This window comes from Carcharhinus amblyrhynchos, chromosome 19, assembly GCF_965287045.1.
Source record: "Carcharhinus amblyrhynchos chromosome 19, sCarAmb.v2.hapA, whole genome shotgun sequence".
In the NCBI taxonomy this organism is placed as follows: Eukaryota; Metazoa; Chordata; class Chondrichthyes; order Carcharhiniformes; family Carcharhinidae; genus Carcharhinus; species Carcharhinus amblyrhynchos.
In genome coordinates, this window is record NC_137342.1 from 37,286,998 (window position 1) to 37,312,197 (window position 25,200).

Genomic DNA, 25,200 nt, shown 5'->3' on the forward strand with positions numbered 1-25,200 from the left:
CCTATAGGTGGAATTTAGTCAGGACGACAGGGCTCAATGTCTGCCCCAAAACTAATCACATCCCAAAATAAAACATACCCCAAGATAAGATGCCCCATGAAGAATACATGGCAAAACAGTGCACACCCTCATTTACAGGATACTAGAGAAAGAGCCACGTAACTTACATTCCAAGATTTTCAAAGTAGCTCCTGCCATTGTATTCAGCGAAGGGGAATATAGGATATTGACACAGGTATAGAAAAAGCTGATCAGCCAAAGATTCTCACACCTTGCTTAGGTGCACACCAAAGCATACTTTCCCATTTCCAGGTATATAGTGGCACCATTGATACAAAACAATGTATTTTCCCAAAACATGTGCTCTGTCTGCATCTTTATAGGAGTCTGACAGAGATTCTTTGACCCCAAATTAAATAAAATACAGAAACAAACTACCCAACATGAATAGTTCTAAGGCAGCGTGTGGGGGGGAGGGGGGATTTTCTCACAAGCTCTGAGGACTCGTTGGATCATACCCACAATCGTTCGACCAAACCACCCACCCACCTCCCTGCAGTGGTGCTACTCACATTAGCCATGACAAGAGTAAAAGATACCACACAGTACATACCATCATTATGAAAAGAAAAATGGATAAATATAGCACAACTCTAGTATCATACAACTTATCCAATGCACTCTCTGACACTCTTAAGCTCATTAAAGATATTAAACCATTTGTATTCAATTTTGACACAGGACCAGAAGCAATGCAGGTAGTTCCCCCTGTGCTACCTTGCACTCTGGCATAATGAGGATATAGTAGGATCAAATCTGTGTCTTAAGCTTGGGATAATTAAAAGGAACACGCTGAGGGATGCATTCCATCATAAAGAAATGGGCTTCCCTAGTTTTCAGTGGATGACAGACAAAATTTGCCTCAATGCTCATATACTAGATTACCAACTCTTTCTGAACTTTCTTCAACCTAATTTTGTCTTTCTGAAATTCTTTATCAAAAATATTCTAGTTTTCTCTCCCTCACCTTCCAGAATATTTCTCATTCTAGATGCATTGTTTTCGCTAATAGACTTTCTGTCTGTGATGACTGCTGGTTGTGCTGGTTGCAATTAATAAATACATGTGTTGACAGTTTACTCAATGTGCTTATCTCAATAGCTTATGATGACAGCATTCTGCTCTCAGCTGAAGTATTCAGAAACTCTTCCCCTGGTTTTCCTCTATCTTCTCTGGCCCACCTTCCATCTGAAGAAGGTAGCTTCCCTACAAGCGGCTGGCAGTTTCGCCATGTCAATTGCTTGTTTAAAAACTTCAAACCCATTAATGCAGGAAAGGAAACCAAGATGTCAGGAAAACCAACTCCCCCCACTCCACCGCCACACTGCCCCGCCCCCTGCACCCCCCCCCCCCACCCCGCCCATCCATTTAAAGGTCATTGCTTTAGCGTACCGCGTGCTGAGGATCTGTTGCTAACCCTTCCCAGATACTTGTATAAATAAAAGGATAGACAAGGCACTAAAAGGCTCACTGCTATCAGTTCTGGAAAGTGTATACCTTTGTTTTGTCTTAGTGTTGGCTGCTGGGAATATTTTTTTTCTGAAGAGAGACAGAAACAGAAAGTATATAACCTTTACAGTACAATTCCTACTAACTGTATAATATTCTAGAGGGTGAGATGACAATATCCAATAAAGATAACATGCAGTGCTAAAGAGAGAGGATGCCTTTGACAGGGATCAATCCAGTTGACTAGAGCTAAGAAACAAAAAAAATGCAATTATATTGTTCAGTGCATACTATAGGGTACCTCCCAATGAGAAAGTTGTAGATTAACACATTTGCAAAAAAATTATTGAAAGGTGCAAGAATAATAGAGTACAAGAATAATGGGATACTTTAATTTCCACATATAGACTTGGTTAGTAGGTTAAAGATCAGAGAGGAAAAAGCATTCCTAGAATGTAGTCAGAAAAACTTTCCACAGCAATCTATTTTCAGTCTAACAAGAAAAAAGGCATTTCTAGGTCTGACTCTTGGAAATGGATCAAGTGTCAATAGTTGAATCTAGTTGAATAGTGATCACGATATCATAAAGTTTAGGTTGGCTATGAAAAAGGACAAGGTACAATACAGAATAAGCCCGCCTCAATGGGGTGAGAATGGATATGACTCAGACCAATTGGAATCGAAGGTTGGCTGAGTATTGGTAGGGAGTAGACATTGATGAATATTGCTCCTAGAGAGAGCTGGTGCAGATATGATGGGCTGAGTGGCCTCCTCCTGTGCTGATTCAATACTTTGGCGGATGGGCAAGGGTATGGTGGCAGGGGAAGCACAGTAAAAAGTCTGACAACACCAGGTTTTAGTCCAACCGATTTATTTGATAGTAAACTCACAAGCTTTCGGGTTAGCCCCTTCGTCAGGTGAACAACTCTCCATTCACCTGACAAAGGGGCTAACCCGAAAGCTTGTGACTACTCTCGGCGGGGGAAGTAGCAGGTAACTGGAAAATTCCAATTCTCGACAAAAGCTCTGTGATCTTTAAACGCCTTTAACTATCTGTCACTTGTGGGTGGGCAGCCCTGCTCTACCTCTTCCCGGCCAAATGGCCCTGGGGAAAGATGCGGCCGGCAAAACGAATTTTCACAGCCGTCTGTGCATTCAACCCCCAGAATCCTGCCCAGTTGGAAAGTCTTGACTTTTCAATATCTCTAATTTTTATTTACTGCTCAGACGGAGTCCAAAAGCTAGTAGCTGACAAGCAGATATCCGCAATGTTATAGATACGAGTTGTTTACATTGGCCGCTTCCGGGAGTTTGTGGTGACGGTTATTCATATTTAGTTTCGATTTTGAATCTCAACACAGGGAACTTAGTTAAACTGAAGCAGCTTCTGCAATCGGCACAACCCCACAGCAGAGAATGAATTCTGTAGCGGAGCCAACAACTTCATTGTGGGAATGGGTTTCAACAGAGCGCGCAATTCAGAGCTCTCTGTGTTTTTATATTTGCAGCAATGTACGGTACAAAGTTCCTTTCACTCTGACACTGTGACCACTCCCTCTCACGTTCCGATAAATCGAAACCAGGAAACTGAAAATAAACAACGCAGTTCGTTAATGGAGAAGTGAAGAAGGTAAATTTATGAAACTAAATTGCCCAAAATCACAGAAGGGAAAGATTCTGCAACATTTAGAGAAGTCTTGTAAGTAAATGTGTATTATTTTTTAATCGATGATTCATGTTAAATATTTATCTTGAAGTTTTACAACTTAATTTCACTTTTGCAATTTTCACCCCAACAATGACGATGGTTCTGAATGTGGGGCTGAAACCGACTCCGGGATCCTGACCTGAATTTCCTGCTCCCTGGGATTGGACGGACGACCGACCTCACACCGATTTTCTGCTGAGGCCATGAACCTGGGCACGAAGCCCGTCCTTTCCCCCGAGTGAGGCTCTTAACCTGCCAATTAGTGGCCACTTTCGAGCCTCAAATTTTAGGCAAACGGGCGGATGGAAGCTCTGTGGGAAATCCAGAAATAAAAGCTGGAATTTCCCAGTCTCACACGCACCAGCGACAACGGAGAACGGCCAAATTTCCATTCACAGCAGTGGGACTGGATTATCGAGGCTGTGGGTGAGGCTGGTGACTCCAGGACGAAGGAAATTCAGTAAGAAGTCTCACAACACGAAGTTAAAATCCTATTTGGAATCATGAGCTTTCAGAGTGCGGCTCTTTCATTAGGCAACACCTGATGAAGACTCACCTGATGAAGGAGCGGCACTCGGAAAGTTTGTGATTCCAAATAAACCTGTTGGACTGTAACCTGATGTTGTGAGACTTCTTACTCTGCCCACCCCAGTCTCAACGCTGGCATCTCCACATTAAATAAGTTTGACTTTGGGTGGGAACTCATCAACAGAAGCCCACTTCATAGGTATGGTAGTGCTGTTTGGGAGGGTTTAAACCAGTGTGGCAGGGGATGGGAATCAGAACAGCAGGCCAGTAAGTGTAGGGACTGAGGAAGAAAATGAGACTGAGATAAACTTAACTCAAAGAAAGAGCTGGCTGAGGAAAGTTGCAGGGCTCTTCACGGATATCTTCATATCCTCTTTGACTTGATTTGACATATTATTGTCACATATATTATCATACAGTGCAAAGTGTTGTTTCTTGCATGCAGTACAAAACATATCGTTCATAGAGAAGGAAACGAGAATTCAGTGTAACAGTCATAACTAGGGTGTAGAGAAAGATCAACTTAATGCAAGATAAGTCCATTCAAAAGTCTGACAGCAGCAGGGAAGAAGCTGTTCTTGAGTCGGTTGGTACGTGATTTCAGACTATTGTATATTTTTCCAGAAGAAAGAATATAAGAAATAGGAGCAGGAGTAGGCCATCTAGCTCTTCGAGCCTGCCCCACCATTCAATAAGTTCATGGCTGATCTGTCGTAGCTCAGTTCCACATTCCCACCCTCTCCCCATAACCCTTAATCCCCTCGCTTATCAAAAACCCATCAACCCGCTTCTTAAAAATATTGAGCGAGGCAGCCTCCACCACTTCAATGGGCAGAGAATTCCAGAGATTCACCGCCCTTTGAGTGAAGAAGTTCCTCCTCAACTCCGTTCTAAACCACCCCCCCTTTATCTTGAGGCAGTGCCCTCTCGTCCTACTGTCCTTTCTGAGCAGGAAGAGTCTCTCCACCTCTATCCTATCCATCCCATTCGTCATCTTATGTGTCTCAATGAGATCTCCCCTCATTCTTCTAAACTCTAACGAGTACAAGCCTAGTTTATTCAGCCTCTCCTCATAGCTCAACCCCCTCAACTCCAGTATCAGCCTAGTAAACCACCTCTGCACTCCCTCCAAGGCCAAAATATCCTTGCGTAAGTGCGGCGACCAAAACTGCACACAGTACTCCAGCTGCGGCCTCACCAATGCCCTATACAGCTGCAGCAAGACCGCCCTACTTTTATATTCAATCCCCCTCGCTATGAAGGCCAGCATCCCATTTGCCTTCCTGACCACCTGCTGCACCTGCAGGCTGGGTTTTTGCGACTCATGCACAAGGACCCCGAGGTCCCTCTGCACCGTCACCTGCTGCAGTTTTTCGCCACGTAAGTAATAGTCCTTCCTACCATTATTCCTACCAAAGTGGACGACCTCGCACTTGCCAACATTAAATTCCATTTGCCAGTTCCTGGCCCATTCGCCCAGCCTATCTACATCCTTCTGCTGACTCTCCACACCCTCCGCGCAATTTGCTGTTCCACCAATCTTGGTGTCATCAGCAAATTTCAATACCATACACTCGGTTCCCTCCCCCAGATCGTCTATATAAATGGTAAATAGCTAAGGCCCCAGCACCGACCCCTGGGGCACTCCACTAGTCACCAACCGCCAATCCGAATAGCACCCATTGACCCCCACTCTCTGCCTCCTATTTGACAACCAATCCTCTATCCACGCTAACACCCTACCCCCAACTCCATGCCCCCTTACCTTCTGCAAACTTCTTGTGACATACCTTGTCAAACGCCTTCTGAAATTCAAGAAAGACCACATCCACCGGCTCTCCTCTATCCACCGCCCTAGACACATCCTCATAGAACTCCAATAAATTTGTCAGACACGACTTCCCCTTAACGAAACCGTGCTGCGTCTGCTCTATCAAGCAATTCCCCTCAAGATGCCTCGCTATTTCCTCCTTGATGACGGATTCTAACATTTTACCTACAACAGACGTTAAACTAACCGGCCTATAATTCCCTGCCCTTTGCCTGCCACCCTTCTTAAACAACGGCGTAACATTAGCTGTTTTCCAATCTTCCGGCACTTCCCCGGAATCCAGCAACGTTTGGAAAATAACCACCAAGGCATCCACTATCACCTCCGCCATTTCTTTCAGAACCCTCGGATGCATTCCATCCGGTCCTGGGGACTTGTCCACAATCAGTCCCTCCAGTCTGTCGAGCACCACCTCTCTAGTAACAATAATGTCATTGAGACCCTCCAGTCCTACCACCTTTCCATCGCTAACACCCGGCAAATTATTCACGTCCTCCTCCGTGAAGACCGAAACAAAAAAGTTATTCAAGACCTCAGCCATTTCCCCATCCCCTACCACTAAGTCCCCCCTCTCATCCTCTAAGGGTCCAACGTTCACCCTAGCCAGCCTCTTCCTTTCTATATATTTATAAAAACTCTTGCTATCCTTTTTTATATTAAGCGCTAGCCCAGCTTCATAGTTTCTCCTACCCTTCTTTATCAACTTCTTTGTCAATCTTTGTTGACATTTAAACCTCTCCCAATCCTCTTCTCACCCACTACTCTTAGCTACTCTGAACGCCTCCGCTTTTAATTTAACACTTTCCTTCACCTCCTTCGTTATCCACAGCTTATTACCTCTCCTCCTACGTAACCATCGGAATAAATTTCTGCTGAGCACCAAGAAAGATCTCCTTAAAGATCCTCCACTGCTCCTCAGCAGACCTACCTTCCAACGCTCTCCCCCAGTCCACATTCGCCAATTCTTCTCTCATCCTACCGTACTCCCCTCTGTTCAAACAAAGGACGTGTGTCCGGGAACCCACTTTCTCCTCCTCCATCTGCACCAGAAACTCCACCATACAATGATCACTCTCCCCAAGAGGATCCTTCACCACAAGGTCCCTAATTCTACCAGCCTCATTACATAACACCAGATCCAAGATAGCTCGCTCCCTCGTCGGCTCCAACACACACTGTTCAAGGAAACTATCCCGGCAGCATTCCAAGAACTCCTTGAGCCCACCGCGTCCAACATGGGTCGACCAATCTATATGTAGATTGAAATCCCCCATAACTACGGCCGTCCCATTCCTGCACGCCGCACTTATTTGCGCGTTAACAGCCCGCCCCACCTCCAGATCATTATTCGGGGGCCTATAGACAACACCCACCAGCGTCTTCCTCCCTTTGCTGTTCCTAATCTCCACCCACAACGATTCCACGTTCTGCTCTTTGGTTCCTTTATCATCCCTTGCTACCACCGTGATGCTATCCTTAATCAGCAGAGCTACGCGCCCCCCCCCCCCTTTTTCCTCCCGCCTATCCTTCCTAAACACTTGATACCCCTGGACATTCAGCTCCCAGTCCCTGTCACCTTCCAGCCACGTCTCCGTAATAGCCACCAGATCATATCCATTTGTGCTGATCTGCGCCACCAGCTCATCCACTTTATTCCGAATGCTTCATGCATTCAGATAAAGTGCCTTCATCCCAGCCTTCACCTGGACCCTATTTGCCAGAACGCCACCAACAGGTGGAAGAGAGAATGTCCAGGGTGCAAGGGGTCCTTAATTATGCTGGCCGCTTTGCCAAGGCAGTAGGAAGTATAGACAGAGTCAATGGATGGGAGGCTGATCTGCGTGATTGATTGGGCTACGTTCACGACCTTTTGTACATCCTTGCGGTCTTCGGCAGAGGAGGAGCCATACCAAGCTGTGATACAACCAGAAATAATGCTTTCTATGGTGCATCTGTAAAAGTTGGTGAGAGTTGTAGCTGACATGCCAAATTTCCTTAGTCTTCTGAGAAGGTAGAGGCATTGGTGAGCTTTCGTAACTATAGTGTCGGCATGGGAGGACCAGGACAGATTGTTGGTGATCTTACTAATCAGACCACCCATATTTTCCTCCAGATCATTTATATATACTACAAATAACAGAGATCCCAGCACTGATCCCTGTGGAACACCATTAGCTACAAATCTCGACCCTTTCTACTTTGTTCCCATTGAGGTAGACAGGGGCATGTTCTCCTTTCCTGAAGTCGATGACAATATCCTTTGTTTAGTTGACATTGAGGGAGGGATTATTGTTGCCACTCTAATTCACCAGATTCTCTATCTCATTCTTGTGCTCTGTCTCATCATCGTTTGAGATCCAACCCACTACAGTGGTGTCGTCACTTGAAACTTGAAACTTGAAAATCGAATTGGAGGGGAATTTGGCCACACAGACATAGGAGTATTGTAGGGGGCTGAGAACACAACCTTTTGGGGCACCAGTATTGAGGATGATCGTGGAGGAAGTGTTGTTTACTATCCTTACTGATTATGGTCTGTGAGTTAAGAAGTTCAGGATCCAGTCACAGAGGGAGGTGCCGAGGCCCAGGCCACGGAGTTTGGAGATGTGTTTCGTGGAAATAATAGTGTTGAAGGCTGAGCTGTAGTCAACGAATAGGAGTCTGACTTACATGTCCTTGTTATCTAGGTGTTCTAGGGTTGAGGGCGGGGCCAGGGAAACGGAGTCTGCTATGGACCTATTGCGGCAGTACCACAGGCAAGATTCTAGACGCCTGGAGAATAGCCAATGTTCTTCCCTTGTTTAAGAAAACAAGCAGGGATGATTCAGCAAATTGTAGGCCAGTGAGCCTGATGTCAGTGGTGCGGAAGCTTTTGGAGAAGATACTGAGATACAGGGTATGTGCACATTTGGAAGAAAATGGACTAGTTAGTGACAGGCAGCATGGTTTTGTACGGGGAAGGTCATGTCTCACCAACTTGATTGAGTTTTTTGAAGAGATAACAAAAGTAATTGATGAGGGAAGGGCTGTGGATGTTGTTTATTTGGACTTTAATAAGTTTTGACAAGGTCCCACGTGGCAGACAGATACAAAAACTAAAATCACATGGGATTCGGGGCTGGCTTGATGGATACAGAACTGGCTTGGTTATAGAAGACAGAGAGTAGTGGTGGAAGAGTGTTTTTCAGAGTGGAGATTTGTAGCTAGTGGTGTTCCATAGGGATCAGTGCTGGGATCTCTGTTATTTGTAGTATATGTAAATGAACTGGAGGAAAATATGGGTGGTCTGATCAGTTAGTTTGCGGATGACACAAAGATTGGTAGAGTTGTTGATAGTGCCGGGGCTGTCAGAGGATACAACATGATATAGCTAGATTGCAGAGTTGGGCACAGAAATGGCAATGAAGTTTAATCTGGAAAAATGCAAGGTGATGCATTTTGGAGGATTAAATTTTGATGTGAATTTTACTGTAAATGACAGGATCTTTAAGAACATTAACATACAGAAGGATCTGGGTGTGTAACTCCACAGTTCCCTAAAAGTGGTAACACAGGTGGCTAAGGTGATTAAGAAAGCATATGGTATGCTTGCCTTCATCAGCCAGGCATTGAGTACAAGAGTTGGTAAGTCATGTTGTAGCTATATAAAACCGTGGTTAGGCCACATGTGGACTACTGCGTGCAGTTCTGGTAGCCACACTACCAGAAGGATGTGGAAGCATTGGAGAGAGTGCAAAGAAGGTTCACCAGGATGTTGCCTAGTCTCAAGGGTGTTGGCCATGAGGAGAGGCTGAATAAACTAGGATTGTTTTCACTGGAAAGATGGAGGCTGAGGGGAGACCTAATAGAGGTCTACAGAATTATAGAGGCATAGACAGCGTGGATAGTCAGAAGCTTTTCCCAGGGTGGAAGTGTCACTTACAAGAGGGCACAGGTTCAAGGTGAGAGAGGGAAAGTTTAAGGGAGGTGTGGGTGCTTGGAAAAATAATGAAATTACTTATTCTTATTTAATGGGTTTTTATTTTTCAGGCCATGGCGAATCCACTGTGCATCATGCTGTTGTCACTTCTCTTCCTCCAGCAGTTTCTTTTCGGTAAGGTCCTCCTCCTCTGCAGGGACATCTGGCTGGTTCACCTCTTCCTCCTGGATGTCTCCCCATTGCTGTGCCAGATTGTAGAGTGCACATTAGACCATGAAGATGTGGGAGACTCTCTGGGGACTATATTGGAGAGTTCAGGCAGCAGAATCACAGCTTCACCCAATGCACTGCTCAAAGATGGACCGGGTGGCAGCATGGGCCTCATTATAACGGATCTCTGCCTCAGTCTCAGGCCTCCACTCTGGGTGTCATCAGCCAGAGCCACAGCGAGTAGTCTTAGTCCCCCTCAATCCATCCCAGCAGCCTGAGGTGGTCCTCAAAGACCCCAGGGATATCTGAGCTGTACAAGATGTAGCAATTGTGCACACTACCCGGGTGGCATGCACATACGTGCATGATATCACAAACTATCTGGCCATTCAGAGAGTGGAACCCCTTCCTGTTAATAAAGGGCACTCCCTGATTCCATGGGGCCTGCAGGGCGATGAGCATGCCATCCGTAGCCTCCACTACATGGGGCAGCCCAGTGATGGCAGAAAAGCCTGCAGCCTGGGCTTCCTGTTGGGCCCAGCACATGTCAAAATGGATGTAGTTGGCTGCCTGGGTGTACAAGGCATCCGTGCCAATGCCTGCGAGGTACCGCAGAAGTCCCTGCTTGAGCCCTGGAAAGACCCATGCGCGTAAATGTTTACGGACACCATTATCTTCATGGCTATCGGAAGCAGGTGTCTTCTTGCCGCATGAAGTGCTAGGTCTGCAAGGACACGACATGGGTACTTCACAGTCTCCCTGCTGAGACGTAGTCTGCAGTGGCACACGGCGACCAGCAGCCAATTGAAGGCCGTACGTCCTGTAGAGGTGGAGTCTCTGTCTTCATAATCCCCTGTGTGCCCTCCCCCTCCCCCTTCCCCACCATCTCGAGTCAATGGGTTTCCAGGTCCTGGCCACTAACAGTGGTCCCTGACCTCGTGCTGCAGCCTCAAGCCTGGGTTGGCCTTGTTCGTCGCAGCAGCAACAAGTACGATTTCCAAAATGGTGAGTGGGGGGTTGGGGACATGTTAAGGAGAGAAAGAGAAAGACAATCCATAAGATGATCCATCCTGGGCCCATCAATCTCTCCCAGTAACTCGTGTCCCCGTAACTCTGGACTCTGCCAACCAGACACCATTTCCAGTGCCGTGTCCCAGCTTGATGGGTTGTCGACTGTTGCCACATCTTTGCCATGGCAGCCACGGACACTGCCAATGTCCCCTTATGATGGCCAATGGCCTCCCACACAGCTATATCGTTACCTCACATGATCTGGCATGATGCATTCTGCATCCACAGTGCAGTTACATGCTGGTGTGCATCACGAGCCTGCCCCTCCAGATGGCCAGTCCCCCAGGTGTGAACTCCCAAGACCACAGGCAATTGCTGGCAGCATGTGGCAGACTGGGATCTGTGGTACAACACTCACATAAAGCATAATGGTAGCTATGAGGTGTTCCCCATTGGGAACCCTTGAAGGATAGACTTGCGTGCACCCACCTTGACACTGGCGCACTAGCTTCTGGGAATGGCTTACATTGTAGACAGATGGTGGAGAAACACCCTCGTGACAATCACGTGATGGGAAATCATGCAGTCTAAGGAGCAGTGTGAACACTGCTAAGCTCCCTTTATTGGAGCAACAGTGCCAGACCTGGTACTTGTTACTGTTAGTGGGGCTTGGGATGGAATGTCCACAATTAGCCACAGAGCCTGTTAGTAGGGTTAGCACTCAATCTCATACGAAATCCCTGAAGGATCATTCAGCATCCAGGGGTAATGCGTGAAACACAAGGCCCTAGCCAGAGGCCACCCTCCCCTCCCCTCCCAACCTATGGCTCTAAGAATATGTCCGAGCCCCCCAATGCCCTGTACCTATGCAAGTCCTCCACCCATCCTGCGCCATGGCAGCAACTGACCCCCCCCTCCCCCCTTTGCACTCTAGGGGTTCGTGCTCAGCAATATTCACTTTCTCACTCTCCTTCACTACTGTTGCTCCTTGACCACACTTGTAAAGGTTTGTGCTAATTGGGAACAGTGTGACATCATGCTGGAGAAGTGGGAAACTTTCAGGGGTGTGTGCTGAGCTTGCAAATGATATGGAAATTCAGTCAATTTCATGCTAAGCTGGTGCCTCCATGTTTCTCATTAAGATTATTTCTTTTTACATCCTATATTTTTATTAGGTGAGGGATCTTTCTCTCGGGTTAATGGAGTCTCAGGTAAAGACGTATTGCTGCCCTGCACCTTTCCTGTTGCAGTCAACTTCAGTCTGAAGGATCTTGTCATTACCTGGCAGGGAACACTCAGTTTAATCGTGGTTCACAGCTTCTACAGTGAGAAAAATCATCCAGAATATCAAGACTCAGCGTTCTGGGGACGGACTGAGCTGTTTCCCCAAGAGTTCCACGTAGGGAATGCTACCCTCAGACTGAAAGGAGCAACTGTGTCAGATCAGGGCAACTACACATGCTTCGTAATTCAACAGGATGGAAAAGGCTACTTTGAGAATGTGGTGGAACTGGAATTATATGGTGAGCACGTAGATATCTCCCAGCAGTAAATAAAAGAACTTTGAAAATGTTATTGAGGAAATTATGTTTGGGTAGAGATTCCTGATTGTCTGGAAAGTGTTGCACAGTTTTGATGTGTTTAAAAGTGACTGTTCTTGAGGGAGATTCATGAGAATGGAGCTTGTTAGGTACGTAGGACAAATTGAGCAACCTTTGTGCTTTGCAGAGGATGAATTTCTCTTCAGACAGAGTAAAACATTCATTTATCAATCATTCTCTCTACTTGAACCACTTGACTCAGGCTGTTATTGTATTTGAATTTAAGATACATTCCACTAAACTTGATTTGAAGTTGCCCATGGTTATTAACCAGACTCTGAAAGGTCCCCAAGCATAAACCTGACATATAACAACTAATGGCAGCTCAGATCTATTGGTCTGAGAGGCATATAGTGGACCATCAAATCCAAAATCATTTGGCTGCTATCCACACCAGTCTGGAAGATCTCCGCCTCTGATCCCGGGTGTGGGGGATGGGGGTGAGGGGTCAGTGAAAAGGGATTTGCTCTGTTCCCACGTCCAGCCTGTCACTCTCCAATCAGAGAAAGGGTGCAAGGTGTGAGGCACATTTCTTCTAGGTATTCCTACAAAGAGGGTGCCCACCTGATTATGGTAGAAAATGGGATGGGATTGCTGGTTACTTGCCCACCCATCTCATCAACACATCCTGAGGTGCAGGAACCACCCCACCCCCGCATTTCAGGTGAAGGAAATCCTGACAATCCCGAGCAGTGTAATAGTGGGTAAAGACCCAGCATTGCGTACTTCTTACCCACTTTACCCCCATTCTTTCACCTGGTAACCAAGTTTAAAAGAGGAAAGTCAGATCCTGTACCCTCCTAACTCTGACATTTTATCCTCCTGTTGGTTGCTCAGTGAATCTTTGAGCTGGTGACCAGATGTTGGTCAATACTTTCCTAATAATTCATTTCCCATCCCATTTCCTATAATGTTTTCCTCCATTGTCACTGGCCACCATATCCTTTCCAAGGGAGAGCAGCAAAGGTGATCCTTGATGTTAGAAATCTATAAGGAAATATTATGGATATCACATTAGATATGGAGAGTTTAAGCTGCCTGTTATAATTTGAAGTCTTGTAATAACAGGCATGTAAAATTATTTAAACAGAATAAAAAGATAGCATTATTTAGAGTTATGAAATATTACAGAAGAATAACTGTTTGACTCTTTAGGTTAAAACATGGCAGACAGACACACAGATGAGGCACATGGGCTCTACAGCAATGCAGGGATGAAAGAATGAAATGTTAGTTGCTGAATGGACTGCAGGGAAAAGTGGGAAGAAGTTTCTTTAACAATAAATATCTGAAGAGATAGATGGGCCATAACTTGCTTGTAGTGGCGTTCGGCATCAAATTGCCACTCCATACCCATTTACCTGCACTAAATTTCTTCAGTGCTAGTCTCACCTAACCTTCCTTACTCAGGCCAGATGAGATTCAGGTAGTGCAGCAAATCACCAGGTTCAGAGTCCACAGCGAAGGAGGACACTCCCTTTTTTAACAGCACTCGCTGCAGTAAAGTAGTTCAAAGGTCCCATTGTAAATAACAAACCAAGGAGAAAGTAAGTGTGTACGGTAAACTGATGGGATTTGAGTTGTGAGCAATTAGCCAAGAAGTTACAATCCACAAAGTATTGAAACAACAATATCATGACAAGTATAAGCATATTAACATCCAGAGTGTAACAATGCTAATTGATATGCAAGCTGAATAATCATGGCTGAGTTAATCTTTACTGATCATTAAGTGCTTATCACATTGCTGCTTATTGGAGCATGCTGTGGACTACCACATTCCCTACATTAAAGTGTGCCAACACATCACAAACATCTCATTGGTTGTAGAGTGCTTTGGGATGTTCTGTGGCCATGAAAAATGCTGCTTAAATACAAGTATTTTATTTATCTATCTATCTTATTGATCCCATGACTATTTGGAACTGAACTGGATATCATGTAATTTGCATAGATCCCCAGGTGTCCTTTTCCAAAGACTGACCGAGGGAACACTTTGCAAGATAAAGCCAGATGATATCATTCACTATGCTTATTCCCAGGAAATGAATACAGATCAATGTTTATGATCAGATTAATTTAATTGACAATTATTAATTATCCATTGTTTTCAAACCTTCTGAATGTGATGAAAACCTGCCTTAGCAATCTAGTTTTAAAATTGTCACTTCCAAATTGTCTTTCCCAATAATTATTTTCTGCTATCTTTACCTGGTCTGGTTTACATATATTACACCAGACGCCCAGTGTGTGGTTGATTCTTAAATGACCTCTAAAATGGATTAGTAACCACTTAGCTGTATTCAAGAAGACTCACAACCACCTTCAAGTAATGTATAGCAGGAGGAGGTCATTCAACTCATTGAAATTGTGCTAGCTCTGCATGGCACAATACAGTAATCCCATTCTTCTGCTCTATCCCTGTAAATTTATTTCCTTCAAATCCAATATGCTTGTCCCCTTATTCCCTCTGTGTCTCTTTCCCAAAAACATACATCTATATAGCCCCAGCCCATAAACCATCAATTAAGACCAATGATTTCTCCACTTGTCTACTTTATTTAAACATGTCTTTTGGGTGGCACAGTGGTTAGCACTGCTGCCTCACAGTGCCAGGGTCCCAGGTTCATTCCAGCCTCGGGTCACTGTGTGGAGTTTGCACATTCTTCCCAGTCTGCATGGGTTTCCTCCCACAGTCCAAAGATGTGCAAGTTGGGCTGATTGGCGATGCTAAATTGACCCTAGTGTAACGGGGGTCAGCAGGGTAAATGTCTGAGTTTGTGGGAATGGGGCCTGGGTGGGATTGTGGTTGGTACAGACTTGAGGGGCCGAATGGCCTCCTATACTACAGGGATTCTATGTCATAATTTTGTACAAATCTATCTTAATTTCCCTAGTCTCCTTTTCTTGTTTACAGAATCATTGATCGGTTACAGTACAGGAGGCCACTCAGTCTGTTTTGTCTGTGTTGGTCTCTGAAAGAGCAACTCACCTAGTGTCATTCCCCTAGCTTCTCCCTGTAGCCCTGCAAATTATTCCTCTTCAGATAATAATCCAATTCTTTTTTGAAAGCTGTGATACTCAAGGCAGTTCATTGCATTAAAAAAATGTTCTCATGTCACTGTTGCTTCTTTTGCCAATTGCTTTAAATCCATTTGGTCTGGTTCTCACTTATTCCACCAAGGGGAACAGTTTCACCATTTCAATTTTAATGAAGTTCTTCATTCCTGGATGCATTCTTATGAATCTTTTCTGCGTGCTCACGTCCTTCACATATTTCCTGAAAGGTTCCCAGACTGAACGTTGAGGCTGAACCAGTGTTTTAAACAGTTTAATTAGATCTTTTGTCCCTTTGTACTCAATGCTCCTATTTATAAAACCCAGGATGCTGTGATGGTTTATTAACAATATCCCCCTCCCAGTTCACAATATGTCCAGTTCTGTATCATTTACAAATTTTGAAATTGTGCCCTCTACACCCACGTCTGTGTCATTAATGTACAACAAGAAAAACAGGATCCTAACGGTGATCACTGGGGAACCCCATCACAAACCTTCCTCCAGTTCAAATAACAACCAGCAAATTTTATATTTTCAAGAGCAATTAGGGATGGGCAATAAATGCTGTCCTTACCAAAGAAACCCACTGTGTTTATCAATGAATAAAAAGATCTTAGATAACTGCCATTGGTTTCAATAGACAGGTATTACCATAAACCCTCAAGATAGAATATTCAAATTTTACTCTAATATCATTACCTAATATTATTACTATCAATAGATCTTAAACTGGTATCTTGTACATTTTAATAATCCTGTATCTCAATTCTAACCAATAGTGGTGGGAGAACTTAGAGCTGTCATTTTAGTCAAAAGGTGAAAACAGGAGCTCAGTATGCACTGCGTTAATAAGACACAACTGTTTGAAATCTGGATTTAACACACATTTTTCCTCCTAACTGCTGAACACTACAATTTTGCTTACATGGAGGTGCTAACTCAGCTTCCTGCAAGTTTGACAGTGAAGTGCTGAGTACATGCAGTTTTGGTGGAGTAGCTTTTGAGGGCTGCTTGCACTCACTTCTACAGAATGTGTGGAGTATCCTGGTTGTCACTGCACAACATACTGCAAGCGGGTTCAGAATCTGAAGAAGAGGGTGCACAACTTTTCACAAAGCATTTAAGATGCTCGTGGAGGAGGTCCAGAGCAGGGGAAATGTTCTGTATCCATAGAGGAAAAAACATCACCTTTCCCTTTTATCCCTCTGCTCATGCAGCAGCTGCTCAGGTATAGTCTTGTGTCCTTCTCCTAATCCTTGTCCAGAACAAAGGGGAATCTCAAACCAGATTATCATGACAAAGTATTCCCTTTCTGCTACTGACCCCTAGGAAGCCGATTAGCAAAGCACATCATTTTTTGGACAAAGTCCTCAGAGACCATTTGGATTAAATATTGCTAAGAGCGTTAGTGAACATAAGAACATAAGAACATAAGAAATAGGAGCAGGAGTAGGCCATCTAGCCCTTCGAGCCTGCCCCGCCATTCAATAAGATCATGGCTGATCTGTTGTAGCTCAGTTCCACTTTCCCGCCCTCTCCCCATAACCCTTAATCCCCTCTCTTATCAAGAACCCATCAACCCGCTTCTTAAAATTATTTAGCGAGGCAGCCTCCACCACTTCAACGGGCAGAGAATTCCAGAGATTCACCACCCTTTGAGTGAAGAAGTTCCTCCTCAACTCCGTTCTAAACCGCCTCCCCTTTATCTTGAGGCTGTGCCCCCTAGTCCTACTGTCTTTTTTGAGTGGGAAGAGTCTCTCCACCTCTATCCTATCCATCCCATTCATCATCTTATACGTCTCAATGAGATCTCCCCTCATTCTTCTAAACTCTAACGAGTACAAGCCTAGTTTATTCAGCCTCTCCTCATAGCTCAATCCCCTCAACAGTGTCCAAGAAACTCTTGCCATATGTTTCAGAGACTCTCTTCACAACTGCAGTGGCATATAAACCAGAAATGATGAGTATCCCTTTAATTAGCACTTCAAACCCACATCAACACCTTGTTTACCCTAAATAACTAGTTGCTGTTACGAAAGGCCACCGAGATGCCATGCAGCTTCCTTAATAAGTTCTGCAGGCATTTAGAATAGAATAGAATTTGAAGTAGTGAACTTTCAGGTTCCTTACCCTTGCTTCAGTTCCTTTAAAAAGATGGCATTTTGCTCTAAACACCAGCAGATTTGGTATTTCAGCTCAAAACTCCACTCTGGTCACATCAGGAGATCGTTAATGCCTGGACACACTGCTGAACATAGTTAATTTCACAGGAAAATTGAGTGATTATTGCATCACAGTTCTTAATAGAATCATTTAACCATAATGTCTTGCTTATTCCATCTATCCTAGATGAACCACTGATTCTTGGAATTGATGACAAAAATCCAGCTTTGGAAAGAAAAAAATTAGAATTACCACTGGGGCTTTCAACTGGAACTCTGATTATTTTAATTGCAATTGGATTTGGAATTCGCAAAAAGCAAAACAAGAAGCAACAAAATCCTGAGAGTGAGTAAAATGTTTAGAAATATTAGGCATTCACCAACTGATTTGCATACATATAAATACAAATTTGATACAAATCTATTACAAAATTACAGTGCAAATTTCTTGAATATCTGAAGTAATGGGTTCTTTATATGGAAGTGAATTTACTGCTTTTAATCTCACTTCTATATTGGTTACATTTAAAACCGATGATGATGTGTCACTTCGATTTGATTTATTATTGTCATATATATTAGTATACAGTGAAAAGTAATGTTTTTGAGCGCTATACAAACAAAGCATACCATTCATAGAGAAGTAAAGGATAGAGTGCAGAATGTAGTCTTACAGCCATAGCTAAGGTGTAGAGAAAGATCGACTTAATACAAGGTAGGTCCATTCAAAGGTCTGACGGCAGCAGGAAAGAAGCTGTTTTTGAGTCGGTTGGTACACATCCTGAGATTTTTATATCTTTTTCCAGGCTGAAGAAGGTGGAAGAGAGTATGTCCGGGGTCCATGAGGTCCTTAATTATGTTGGTTGCTTTTTCGATGTAGTAGGAAGCGTAGACAGAGTCAATGGGTGGGATGCTGGTTTGAGTGATAGATTGGGCTACATTCACAACCTTTCGTAGTTTCTTGTGGTCTTGGACAGAGCAGGAGCCATACCAAGCTGTGATACAATCAGAAAGAATACGTTCTATGGTGCATCTTTAAAAGGTGGTAAGAGTCATGGCGGACATGCCACATTTTTTTAGTCTGAGAAAGTAGAGACAAGGCGTTGGTGGTCTTTCTTAACTATAGTGTTGGCATGGGGGCATAAGGACAAGTTGTTGATGACCTGGGCACCTAAAAAGTTGAAGCTGTTGACCATTTCTACGTCGTCCCCATTGATGTAGACAGGGGCATGTTCTCCTTTTACGCTTCCTGAAGTCGATGACTGTCTCCTTCATTTTGTTGACATTAGGGGAGAGATTATTGTTGCTGCACCAGTTCACCAAATTCTGTATCTCTTTCCTGTACTCCATCTTGTCATTGTTTGAGATCTGACCCACAACAATGGTGTCATCAGCAAACTTGAAAATTGAGCTGGAGGGGAATTTGGCACAGTCATAGGTGTATAGTAAGGGGTTGAGGACACAGCCATGTAGGGCATTGGTGTTGATGATCGTGGAGGAGGTGTTGTTGCCTATCCTTACCGATTGCAATCTGTGAGTTAGGAAGTTCAGGATCCAATCACTGGATCTACAGTAGACTGGCAGATTTATTGATATAAATGATTATTGGTGCAAAATGTGTGACATAATTGAGTTCTATAGATGTACGCTATAAAGACATTCTGAAAGATGTGCTGGTTAGGTGTATTGACCCAAGCAGGTGCCGGACTGTGGCAGCTAGGGGAATTTTACAGAACTCCATTGCAGTGTTAATGTTAAAGCCTTACTTGTGACTAATAAATAAATAACAATAAACTGTATGATGTGATTGTTAACTTATACTAAAGATAAAAATAGGGAAGTCTTGCTAAAGCTAAAAAAAGGCACTAGTTTGACCACTCCTAACATACTGTGAACAATTCTGGTCCCCTTATCTAAGGAAAGATACACTGGCACTGGAGGCAGTCCAGGGAAGGTTTATTAGGTTGATCCCAGATATGGAGGGATTTTCTTGAGGAGAGGTTGGGTCTGTATTCATTGGAGTTCAGAAGAATGAGAGGCGACCTTATTGAGACAAATAGAATTCTTGGGACTTGACAGGGAGATGCTGAGAGGATATTTCCTCGTGGAAGATTCTGGGACCAAAGGACATACTCTCAGGATTGAAAGGCCTACCTCTGCACCAACATCTTATGGTGTTATAGTTTAAACTGTATTTATATTACAAGCATAGCTTCACAGTGTAGAATTGCTTTAGAGCAACATTAAGAAATTGTGAGATTAGATTTTCAAATTTTCATTTCAAGCATTGGACTCTCAGCATTAGGACTGCAGATTTTTAAAATCTCCTCCAAGTGTTAAGTCAGAAGTCAAGGATTAACTCTGTTGAGGATTGACAGTCTCTTCTCCAGGGAAGTTTCATTGTGGGTTCGAGTTAGCTCTGAACACCAGAGCTGCAATACACATTAATATCAGTGAGAAATGAGCTACTTGACATCGATACTCAATTTGTGTGTAAATAGAGCCTGAAACTGTACCTCAGAGTCATTGAGCAATAAACTGTTACACAATAAGGATCACAGAAACAGATTCTTCGTATTCTCAATTATTTACTGTGACTTGTAGAAAATCTTTGTTGTAATTTACTCTGATCCAATATTCTGTACAGGATTACATTTTAGAAATGGTGACTTGAATTTTGAATCCCCAATAGGGTTGAGCACTGAAGCAGATGGGTATGACCACAACCAATGAGCCGGTTTCCTGGCACCATTCTACCACCCAGCAGTTACCCAGCAGGTCAGCACTCCAGGCAAGCTTAGAGGCCTTCCCTGCCTGGCTAGCTTCAGCAAGACAGCACAGGTTGCCCTTTAGTGGTTCCATGTCACACCCTACAGTAATGACCTGACTGCTATGGGTTCTTTATAATATAAACTATTACAACATGTAAAGAGCACATCCACCTTGGGACCCTTTCCTCTTCCATCTCTTCCCCTCCACCCTCCTTCCCTCAATCTACCCCTCCCTTATCAGAAAGGTCAGATGGCTGCTTCCTGCACGTTTGAGGATCTCGTATTGTCCCTCCAGCTTTGGCAGCGTACCGTGCATTTTTAATTGGATGGTGAGCCCAACCTCTGGCCTTTAAGTGGCCAATTCAGGGAAAATCATGCCTGCTTGAATGTTCCTCAGATACTGCTGGCTGCTGACCTCTATTTGTCCCTGACTGCTGGATCCCAAAGCCCTATGCTTAATGGTGCATTTGGATTTTCAGAAGGCTTTCAATAAGGTTCCACACTGGAGGTTAGTAAGCAAAATTAAAGCACATGGCTTTGAGCTGTTATACTGGCATGGATTGAGAATTAGCTATTGCACAGAAATCAGAGAATAGGAATAAATGGGTCATAAGAATATAAGAAATAGGAGCAGGAGTAGGCCATCTAGCCCTTCGAGCCTGCCCCGCCATTCAGTAAGATCATGGCTGATCTGAAGTGGTTCAGTTCCACTTTCCCGCTTTTTCCCCATAACCCTTAATTCCCTTGTCTGTCAAAAACCTATCTATCCATGACTTAAATATATTTAGCGAGGTAGCCTCCACCACTTCAATGGGCAGAGAATTCCAGAGATTCACCACCCTTTGAGTGAAGAAGTTCCTCCTCAACTCTGTTCTAAACTGCCCCTCCCCTTATCTTGAGGCTGTGCCCTCTAGTCCTGCTGTCCTTTCTGAAGAATCTCTCTACCGCTACCCTATCCAACCCTTTCATTATCTTATACGTCTCTATAAGATCCCCCCTCATCCTTCTAAACTCCAATGAGTACAGACCCAGTCTATTTAGTCTCTCTTCATAGTCCAACCCCCTCATCTCCGGTATCAGCCTAGTGAACCTCCTCTGCATTCCCTCCAAGGCCCAAATTTCCTTGCGCAGGTGCGGCGACCAAAACTGCACACAGTACTCCAGCTGCGGCCTCACCTGTACAGTTGCAGCAAGACCTCCCTGCTTTTATATTCTATCCCCCTCGCTATAAAGGCCAGCATCCCATTCGCCTTCTTGATCACCTGCTGCACCTGCAGAAAGGGTTTTTGCAACTCATGCACAAGGACCCCCAGGTCCCTCTGCACCGTAGCATGCTGCAGCTTTTCGCCGTTTAAATACTAATCCCTCCTAATATTATTCCTGCCAAAGTGGATAACCTCACACTTGCTAACATTGTACTCCATCTGCCAGGTCCTCGCCCACTCGCTCAGCCTATCCAGATCCCTCTGCAGACTTTCCACACCCTCCGCACTATTTGCTATTCCACTCATCTTTGTGTCATCAGCAAATTTCGTCACCTTACACTCAGCCCCCTCCTCCAGATCATCTATATAAATGGTAAATAGCTGAGGCCCCAGCACCGATCCCTGCGGCATTCCACTAGTCACCAACTGCCAATCAGAATAGCACCCATTGATACCAACTTTCTGCCTTCTATTGGATAACCAATCCTCTATCCACGCTAACACCTTACCCCCAACTCCATGCCCCCTAACCTTCTGAAGCAACCTTTTGTGCGGCACCTTATCAAACGCCTTTTGAAAATCGAGAAACACCACATTCACCGGTTCCCTTCTGTCTACCGCACTAGTCACATCCTCATAGAAATCCAATAAATTCATCAAACACGACTTCCCCTTAACGAATCCGTGCTGCGTCTACTCTCTCAAACCATTCCTTTCCAGGTGCCCCGCGTTTTCTTTGTTGACAGATTCAAGCATTTTTCCAACAACAGACGTTAAACTAACTGGCCTATAATTCCCTGCCTTTTGCCTGCTACCTTTTTTAAACAGCAGCGTAACATTAGCCGTTTTCCAATCTTCCGGCACTTCCCCGGAATCCAGCGAAGTTTGGTAAATAATCACTAAGGCATCCACTATCACCTCTGCCATTTCCTTCAGAACCCTGGGGTGCATTCCATCCGGTCCTGGGGACTTGTCCACCATCAGTCTCGCTAGTCGATCAAGCACTAGCTCTCCAGTGACAATAATCGCACTCAGGCCCTCAACTCCTACCATCCTTCTATCTTTAATATCCGGCAAACTATTTTTGCCTCGGTGAAGACCGAGGCAAAAAACTTGTTTAAGGCCTCAGCCATTTCCTCATCTCCCACCACTAAATCCCCCCTCTCATCCTCTAAGGGTCCAACATTCAGGGTCATTCTCAGGTTGGCAGGCTGTGACTAATGAGTCACCATAAGGACCAGTGTCTTCTGGCCCCTGCTATTTGCAAACTATATCAATGATTTGGATGCGGAGATCAAATACAATATTTCCAAGTTTGCTGATGACTCAAAACTAGATGGGAATGCAAGTTGTGAGGAGGATTGAAGGAGATTTAGACCGGCTAAGTGGATGGGAAAGAACTTGGCAAATGAAACATAATGTGAAAAAAATGTTAAATTTCCCACTTCCAAATGGAAGATAGAAATGCAGAGTATTTCTTAAATGGTGAGAGATTGGGAAGTGTTGATGTCCAAAGGATCTGGGTGTCCTTGTTCACCAGTCACTGTAAGCTAACATGCCGGTACAGCAAGCAATTAGGAAAGCAAATGATATGATGGCCTTTGTTGTAAGACGATTTGAGTACAGAAGTAAATAAATCTTGCTGTAATTCCCCTTGGTGAGACTGTACCTGATGCATTGTACACAGTTTTAGTCTTGTTACCTTAAGTAATATATGCTTGCTGTAAAGATAGCACAATAAAGGTTCACCAGACTCATGCCTGGAATAGTGGGATTGTCTTGTTAAGGGAGATTGAGGAGGTATGTTCTCAAGAGTTTTGAAAAATGAGAGGTGGTGTCATTGAAGCATACGTGGCTCGATAGTGTAGTTGCAGGAAGAATGATTCCCCTTGGGTTCTAAGAGCCAAGGGACACAATCTCAGAATGAGAGGTAGGCCATTTAGGACTAAGATAAGAAGGAATTTCATTCCTCAAAGGGTGATGAATCTTTGGAATTCTATACCTCGGTCAGCTGTGGTTACTTAGTCATTGAGTATATTCAGGGCAGACATAAATAGATTTCTAGATGTAAAAGTATTAAGAGATACAGGAATAGTGCAGGAAAAAAGGCTTTGAAATAGAAGATCGGCCATGATCAAGTTGAATGTTGGAGCAAGCTTGAGGAACCGAATGATTTCCTATAATAGCAGTAAGTGAGACCATCTGTTAAGAGGCAGAAACTAACTCAAGCTTATTTTGTTTTTTCAGGAATGCCTTTGCTGGTAGACGCTGTGGAAGGTAATGTTCTGTTTTGTGTTTGTCTTAGATTCTAGAATATACAATGCTACTGCAACTGACCACAATAATAAAACTTGTTTTGAATTCAGTTTTCCAAAAAGAACCTCACTCAGTGCTGAATGAACAGTGGTGACATGTTTGATTTTGTAACTTAGCCAGGCAAAAATAGAATTCTTACCATTAAGTAATCTGGAACTTGGACTCCATATATTAAAGGAGGTTAAAAACTATAGACATACGTCAGTTTTAAGCTATGTATATTGAGAACATATTAAAAAATTAACTTATCAAGTTTACTCCTTTCAGAACACATGAACAGTCTAATAGATAATTGCAGTTCAATTTTTTCCCATAGCGACCTGTCAACTTCCATGGGCAAATAGGAAGAGAGGTTTCCTTTAAGTCATTGATAATGTCACCTGGATGTCCCACCCCACACCGTACATTGATGAGAAATCTGACTTGTTTTTCATGCTCCTTTAGTTCTTCCAAATAATTCCCTGGAATGCTCTTCTACAACCTAGTCTCTTGGGGAGTAACCACATTCCATTGAAACTCTGTTCTGAGTATTTCAGCTTTGATTGCTTAGTCCTGCAGCATTTTACATGTCTATAAATTAGGATTATAAATTAGGATTCAACTACAGGTTCAAATTGGGTAACCTTTTCTCACAGGTTCCATTTGACAGTCTGGTTATGAAATTGAGATGGTCCTTTTGTGTTGAGTAACAAGGTAAAGGAACATAGGACTTAGAAGCAGGATTAGGCCATGTGGTCTTTTGAGCCTGCTCCACCATTCAGTAAGATCCTAGCTGGTTTGGCTGTGTTTAAATTGTTTTTCTTTCCTGTCTGGCCACCATGACCCTTGACTCATCGGATGGAATTTTCCTGTCCTGTCCACAGGAATCGTGGCAAGCGGGACACAGATCATGCAAAGATCTGGTGACCTCGGGCGGGATTTTCCAGCCTTGGGATAAGTGCAGCTGGAAAATCCCACCCTATATCTATCAAATCTCTAACTCTCCCTTCAATAAATTCAGTGACCAGGACTTCACTGCTTTCTGGGGAAAAGATTTCTACATAGTTAAGACCCTCAGAAAAAAATTTTTTCCTCATCTGTCTTAAAGGGAAGACCACATTCTTAAACTGGGGTTCTCATTCCAGCCTCCACCACAAAGGGGAACCGTTCTCCCAATCCAGTTTCCTCAGGGTCTTGTACGTTTCAGTAATATTACCTCTCATTTTTCTAAACTGCAGTGGGTGTGGGCCAAATCTGTACAATAAGCCCTTCGTTGTAGGAAAAAGTTGAATGAATCTTCTCTAAACTGTTTCAAAAGCAATAGGATGAGATTCTCCTGAATCAGAACACCAGATGTTTCCCATTAGCACATCTATGGATCCAAATATGT

The 25,200-nt window shown here is 43.9% G+C and overlaps 1 protein-coding gene across 2 annotated transcripts in view; it reads left to right on the plus strand.

Annotated features, from left to right (window-relative positions):
- The first annotated feature begins 2,866 nt into the window (after positions 1–2,866).
- The window catches only part of LOC145355465 (NACHT, LRR and PYD domains-containing protein 5-like), a 37,355-nt gene continuing 15,021 nt past the window's right edge, over positions 2,867–25,200 (plus strand). The window contains exons 1-5 of one of the 2 annotated variants that reach the window (XM_080207604.1): positions 2,867–3,208; positions 9,606–9,669; positions 11,892–12,239; positions 17,727–17,885; positions 23,763–23,792. In XM_080207604.1, coding sequence (XP_080063730.1) covers positions 9,609–9,669; positions 11,892–12,239; positions 17,727–17,885; positions 23,763–23,792 — 598 coding nt within the window. In that variant the 5' untranslated portion in view covers positions 2,867–3,208; positions 9,606–9,608. The remainder of the gene's footprint in view (positions 3,209–9,605; positions 9,670–11,891; positions 12,240–17,726; positions 17,886–23,762; positions 23,793–25,200) is intronic. The other variant, XM_080207605.1, reaches the window with a different exon arrangement.